At 50.5% G+C, this 6,776-nt stretch overlaps 1 protein-coding gene across 1 annotated transcript; it reads left to right on the top strand.

The window, feature by feature from the left end:
* Positions 1-1,202: 1,202 nt before the first annotated feature.
* Positions 1,203-6,375, top strand: NEFM (neurofilament medium chain). The gene is made up of 3 exons (XM_058720287.1): positions 1,203-2,357; positions 3,064-3,188; positions 4,504-6,375. Exons 1-3 carry the CDS (start codon positions 1,278-1,280, stop codon positions 5,879-5,881), a joined length of 2,583 nt encoding a protein of 860 aa, XP_058576270.1. The 5' UTR covers positions 1,203-1,277; the 3' UTR covers positions 5,882-6,375.
* The last annotated feature ends 401 nt before the right edge of the window (positions 6,376-6,776 follow it).

The raw sequence follows: 6,776 nt of genomic DNA, 5'->3' as shown, positions 1-6,776 counted from the left end.
CCTATGTTAGAAAACCCAAACAGGGCTACATGTATATTATTTCTGTTACCTGACTTTAATGAATTTTAGTTGTTTTCAAAATCTGCAATCGGTTCATTGTGCCAACTCTGCATTGCAGAGAAATCTTAGTGTTCAATTCCAGCTTGGCCACTGCAAACAGAGTCACTCACTACAAACAGGCTTTAATTGTATTGACTCGGGGATAGGAGGGGGAAACAAACCTCCGCCAACCCGACAGGCAACGCTGGGCGATAAGCCCCCCGGGCAGCGGAGTCTCCCGGCTCGCCGGCCTGGGCGCTGTCCTTGGTGCTGCCGGCGCCATAGCGAGCACAAGCGCCTTACCTTCTGCCCCCGCGGAAGCTGCGGACGTCCCCCAAACGTTAAGCGGGATGTAGCGCCATATCCCACCTTTAATACAAATAACTACCCAGGCCCATCCTCTTTGGCCCCTTCCCGAAGCCTTCAGGCAGACTGTTCTTCAAAGTCTTTTTGTTTTTTTCTTCTAGGCCCAACTCGGGGCCTGCGCTCATCTCGGGCTGCTTTAAAAGGAGGAGTGGGGGAAGGGGAGGGAGGCGAGGGGAAATGAGGCTGGGGGAGGGGAAGAATGCGGGGGGGGAGGGGGGTCGGAAAGAGAAAGGGAGAAGAAAAGGATGGGAATAAAAAGGTCCAGGAGGAATTAGGGCTCGGAGAGAAGGGCAGAGTGAATGGGACTTAAGAAGGCTTAAAGTGGGAAAGCGAAGAGATGCCCAGAAGAAGGGGAAGCGATTCATCACAGAAGACGGGGAAAGAAAAAAGTAATGGAGAAAGGGCAAAGGAAGAAAAAGCCGTGGGTATGAGGAAAGAACAAGGTGGCCAGGGGGTCGGGAGAAGAGCTGTCCGAATGGCAGAAGAGTGACTAGACAAAGAAAGGGCGTTGGGTGAATACTCGCACCGAGGGTGTAAAATGCAATCCGAAGGCTAAGAGAAATGGGAAAAAGGGGGCCTGAAGGGCGACAAGTGGTCTGGGACCTAGAGGAGAGTTGGGGGAGGGGCCGCGGACGGGGCAGCAAAGTCCGGGGTCCGATGCGGCGTGGGCCCACGTGGAGCGGGCGCTGAATCACCGCTAGGCTGTCTTTACCCCCCTCGTCTCCCCCGGCCCGGTGCCCGCAGTCCCCGCCTCCTCGGCCGCCGCCTCCACGGGGCGGGGCCCTGGCCCGGGACCAGCCGCCGCGGCTATAAATGGGCTGCGGCGAGACCAGCAGAACGCTGTGACAGCCACACGCCCCGAGGCCTCCAAGATGAGCTACACACTGGACTCGCTGGGCAACCCGTCCGCCTACCGGCGGGTCACCGAGACCCGCTCGAGCTTCAGCCGCGTCAGTGGCTCCCCGTCCAGCGGCTTCCGCTCGCAGTCGTGGTCCCGCGGCTCGCCCAGCACCGTGTCCTCCTCCTACAAGCGCAGCGCGCTTGGCCCGCGCCTCACCTACAGCTCGGCTATGCTCAGCTCGGCCGAGAGCAGCCTCGACTTCAGCCAGTCCTCGTCGCTGCTCAACGGCGGCTCCGGGCCGGGCGGCGACTACAAGCTGTCCCGTTCCAACGAGAAGGAGCAGCTGCAGGGGCTGAACGACCGCTTCGCCGGTTACATCGAGAAGGTGCACTACCTGGAGCAGCAGAACAAGGAGATCGAGGCGGAGATCCAGGCGCTGCGGCAGAAGCAGGCCTCGCACGCCCAGCTGGGCGACGCGTACGACCAGGAAATCCGCGAGCTGCGCGCCACCCTCGAGCTGGTGAATCACGAGAAGGCTCAGGTACAGCTGGACTCGGATCACCTGGAGGAAGACATCCACCGGCTCAAGGAGCGCTTCGAAGAGGAGGCACGGCTGCGCGACGACACCGAGGCGGCCATCCGCGCGCTGCGCAAAGACATCGAGGAGGCGTCGCTGGTCAAGGTGGAGCTGGACAAGAAGGTGCAGTCGCTGCAGGATGAGGTGGCCTTCCTGCGGAGCAATCACGAGGAGGAGGTGGCCGACCTGCTGGCCCAGATCCAGGCGTCGCACATCACGGTGGAGCGCAAAGACTACCTGAAGACAGACATCTCGTCGGCGCTGAAGGAGATCCGCTCGCAGCTCGAATGCCACTCCGACCAGAACATGCACCAGGCCGAAGAGTGGTTTAAGTGCCGCTACGCCAAGCTCACCGAGGCGGCCGAGCAAAACAAGGAGGCCATCCGCTCCGCCAAGGAAGAGATCGCCGAGTACCGGCGCCAGCTGCAGTCCAAGAGTATCGAGCTCGAGTCAGTGCGCGGCACCAAGGAGTCCCTGGAGCGGCAGCTCAGCGACATCGAGGAGCGCCATAACCACGACCTCAGCAGCTACCAGGTAGGAAACGCGGCTGCGCGGCCAGCCTGCGCCAGCGCCAGCGCCGCGCGCCCCCGACACTCAGGCACGCGACCCGGCGCGCTCTCCGCCGCGCTCCCCGCCGCGCTCCCTGGCGGCCGCTGGCCAGTGCGCGCGCGCGACGCAGACCCAAGTTAGATCCGCAAAGCGTCCTCGCCCCTCCCCACCCCTTCTCCACTCCTCCTCCACCCACCATCTCCAGCCCGTAAGAGCCCCGACCTTTTTCTAAACGCGTTTTTCCTTCGCGAGCTCTAGTTTTAAAGTAGAAGATACACATGCGGGCAGTTGATAAAGCAGCAACTTTAGGACAGCTTGTGCAGCAACGCATATATTCTCAACTTTCCCAGCCGCCATCAGAACTCTTAAAATTGCCTTTCAGCCCAAAAGGTACAGATGAGAAGGGCTCAGTCAGCCGTGGGGTTTCCCCCAAGCATGTTTGTTTCCTGCTGAGACGAGTTCTAGGTCCACCGGTCTCGGTGCATGATGTGCCCAGGAAATCTCTTATTGTCTAACTGATCTTGTTTGTTCATTTATTTGGTAATTCCTTAGTTGGTTTGTTGTTGCTGTTTTTCTCTTAAGGGGCTGAGAGCTACAGGGTTTACAGAGCTGGAGGGAAGTGGGGGGAGGGGTGGTAAGTGCGAAAGAAGTTGCTATTGGAGGAATGAATCTCTGGCTGTGTCTATTTCAGGACACCATCCAGCAGTTGGAAAATGAGCTTCGGGGCACAAAGTGGGAAATGGCTCGTCATTTGCGTGAATATCAGGACCTCCTCAACGTCAAGATGGCTCTGGATATCGAGATCGCTGCGTACAGGTACCGTGCTCACGACGGATGGGGCGGAAACACTAACCGCACTGCGGAGGCTGTTTGGCCAAACCCCCACCACTTAAGTTAAAGCAAGCAGGTTTCGGGGATTTTAAATCAGTGCCTGGTTTTCTTTATTAATTTAAAAAAAATTCTACGGAATTGGAAATTTGCCACTTTTTACACAGTTTTAAAAGAATGAACATTAGTTGAAATAAGTATTTAAATAAAATGAGGAAAGAGCGCCGATTAATTCAGTGCTTATGCTTAACTTTTTTTTTTTTATTTTAGTGAAAACTGTTTTCCAAATGTTTGAAACAAAAATGGCATTTTGGATGTTAGTATTTCATATGGTGGCTTCAGCTTTTGACTTTATAATGTCAAGGACAAATATCAAGACATTGAATTTCTCTGTTTCTCTGTTACAGCTTACTATTGCCATCATCTGGCTGAGAACAGCTATAGATTGAAAGGATATATATAGATTAGATACAATATATTAGATAGAATTATAGAGAGGAAGAAGGAGAGAATATATATATATATATGTATATATATATATATGTATGTATTCTATTTTATTTATATTTACATGTACAGACCTAGATATACAACCAGAGAAAGAGAAAAGAAAAGAGATTATAAGTCTGCTATGTGATGCCACGTTATGGTTAACTAAGTTCCTAGGAGAAAATCCTTGACTAAACACTTTTTCTACTAAGAAGGTCATCATCACATGACAGGAATAAATGGTATTCAGAGCTATCTCTCTTTTCAGGAAAGCTGAGTGATTATACTAAATAGACACTTTATGATTAAAATTGCAGGCCAATTTATAACTTGATATTCCCATATTAGCATATGTATATGTAGCCTAAATTCTGACGTACACTAAAAGGTTTTATAGATACGTTGAACATTATGTTCGCTAAAAGAAATTTAGTGTACATCCTGAAAGTCCAAGTGCTCAAGAAGGTCACTGAGGCTTTCTTGGCCACGAGGGAGCTTTCCAGCATATTCACGGTGCAGCAGATAGACTGCGGCAGACCTGAGATTTGGCGGCCGAGTGCGTTAGTGGACTATTGGGTGTGGTCAGTTACTGCAGCAGGTGATTGGCTGATGGCCCATGAGAATCTCTGGATATGACACAGATAGCAGGTATGATATGAAATGATAGCAGGTATTACACTGGCTTGACAGAACCTCTTATGTACGTGATTCTGTTTGTTGAAAGGTATCTGCTGCGTTACCCATAACATAATGACACTCAGAAGGCCCGCTGAGGTTTTACTTAATGTCTCGTCTTTTCTGATTCGGTCCTTAGAAAACTCCTGGAGGGTGAAGAGACCAGATTTAGCACATTTGCAGGAAGCATCACTGGGCCGCTGTATACACACCGACCGCCCTCAGTCACAATATCCAGCAAGATTCAGAAAACCAAGGTAGAGGCTCCTAAGTTAAAGGTCCAACACAAATTTGTGGAGGAGATCATAGAGGAAACCAAAGTGGAAGATGAGAAATCAGAAATGGAAGATGCCCTGACAGCCATTACAGAGGAATTGGCTGTGTCCATGAAAGAAGAGAAGGAAGAAGAGGCAGTGGGAAAGGAAGAGGAACAAGCTGAAGAAGAAGTCGTAGCTACCAAAAAGTCGCCAGTGAAAGCGGCTGCGCCTGAACTTAAAGAAGAGGAGGAAGGAGAAAAGGAGGAAGAGGAAGGCCAAGAGGAAGAAGAGGAGGAAGAGGAGGGCGCTAAATCAGACCAAGCCGAAGAAGGAGGATCCGAGAAGGAGGGTTCCAGTGAAAAAGAGGAAGGTGAACAGGAAGAAGAAGGAGAGACAGAGGCCGAAGGTGAAGGAGAGGAAGCTGAAGCTAAGGAAGAAAAGAAACCTGGAGAGAAGCGTGAAGAAGTGGCTCCCAAGGAGGAGCCGGTAGCAGAAGCCAAGGCAGAGAAGCCAGAGAAAGCCAAGTCTCCCGTGCCAAAATCCCCGGTGGAAGAGGTGAAGCCGAAAGCGGAAGCCGGAGCCGAGAAAGTCGAACAGAAAAAGGAAGAGGAGAAAGTAGAGGAAGAAAAGAAAGAAGCAGCAAAGGAATCTCCCAAGGAAGAGAAGGTGGAGAAGAAGGAGGAGAAGCCAAAGGACGTGCCAGAGAAGAAGAAGGCGGAGTCCCCGGTCAAGGAGGAGATGGAGGAGGTCAGCAAGTCAGTAAAGGTGAGCTTGGAGAAAGATGCCAAAGAGGAGAAGCCGCAGCCACAGGAGAAGGAGAAGGAGAAAGAGAAGGAAAAAGCAGAAGAGGAGGGAGGGAGCGAGGAGGAAGGCAGCGATAAGGCTTCCAAGGAATCCAGGAAGGAGGACATAGCAGTAAATGGGGAGGTGGAAGGAAAGGAGGGAGAGCAGGAAACTAAGGAGAAAGGCAGTGGGGGAGAAGAGGAGAAAGGGGTTGTCACCAATGGGCTAGACTTGAGCCCAGCGGAGGAAAAGAAAGGGGCAGACCGAAGTGAGGAGAAAGTGGTGGTGACCAAAAAGATAGAAAAAATCACCAGTGAGGGGGGCGATGGTGCTACCAAATACATCACTAAATCTGTAACCGTCACTCAAAAGGTCGAAGAGCATGAAGAGACCTTTGAGGAGAAGCTAGTGTCTACCAAAAAGGTAGAGAAGGTCACTTCACACGCCATAGTAAAGGAAGTCACCCAGAGTGACTAGGATTTGGGTCCATTGCAAAAGGTTAAGCCATATGACAATTTTAATATGCATGTGATTGACAGCTTCAAAACAGAACGGGTTCTCCCATGGGGGCTCCAGACATTGTATTTTACTTTGTGCAATACGAGGGAACTGCATGCAAGCTCAGGGTGCTCCCTCCTCAGTCTTCGGGTGATTCAAATGCATGACATTGTACGTTCCTGGGGAATTGGCCAATTTCCTAAGCTGTTGGAAGGGGGGCACTCCGGGGGGGGGGATGTTTTGAGATGTATTATGCAAAGAACCAACTGAGCCAAAAATAATAAATGAAACACAGAACTCTCTTAGCCTTAAGAAAGCTATATATGAATAATTATGTTTACCTCACTGGTGCATTTAAAATGGACTTTTGTTCATGGGAGAACCTCGTTGACATGCACAGTTTGCAACCTTTCGTTGATTGATGTTAAACGTCACAGCAGTACTTCCTCAATAAAGGTCATATTGGAAACATAGTCGATTGCATGGTGTCCTGTCATTTCGAAGTGAAATCTCCACGACCTGACCCTTTCTTTTCCTACAGTAGGGTATTTGGGGGATTATAAGTGACCTGCATTTCTTCTTATTTCCCTGAGGGTGATCACTGGGAAAACGTAATCGCCAAAAACGTTTTCAGCTGTCAAAATATTTAGCCCCATCTTCCTTTCAAAATTTTAAATTTGTGTCTTTCAAATGAAAACTAAAGCATCAGATCAAAGAGCAAGATTGGTGGGATAAAAGTCTTCAGTATCCAGCTGTTTCGATCCCAAACCAAAACTGAGAACCTCCAAGAGAGAGGGACCATAATGGAGTCATAACTTGTTTCTTGGAGTTGGGACACAAAGAAACTGGTGGCATTTATAACAATGTATCCAGA

The sequence above is a fragment of the Neofelis nebulosa genome, chromosome 3 (assembly GCF_028018385.1).
Source record: "Neofelis nebulosa isolate mNeoNeb1 chromosome 3, mNeoNeb1.pri, whole genome shotgun sequence".
Classification (NCBI taxonomy): Eukaryota; Metazoa; Chordata; class Mammalia; order Carnivora; family Felidae; genus Neofelis; species Neofelis nebulosa.
This window is presented reverse-complemented; position numbering and strand designations above follow the sequence as displayed.

What these genes read in the sequence shown, in the direction of transcription:
- NEFM (XM_058720287.1), top strand. Translation starts at nt 1,278, where the DNA reads ATGAGCTACACACTGGACTCGCTGGGCAACCCGTCCGCCTACCGGCGG. An exon ending in ACGACCTCAGCAGCTACCAG is followed by an intron (nt 2,358 to 3,063) that starts GTAGGAAACGCG and finishes TGTCTATTTCAG; the next exon opens with GACACCATCCAGCAGTTGGA. An exon ending in ATCGAGATCGCTGCGTACAG is followed by an intron (nt 3,189 to 4,503) that starts GTACCGTGCTCA and finishes TTCGGTCCTTAG; the next exon opens with AAAACTCCTGGAGGGTGAAG.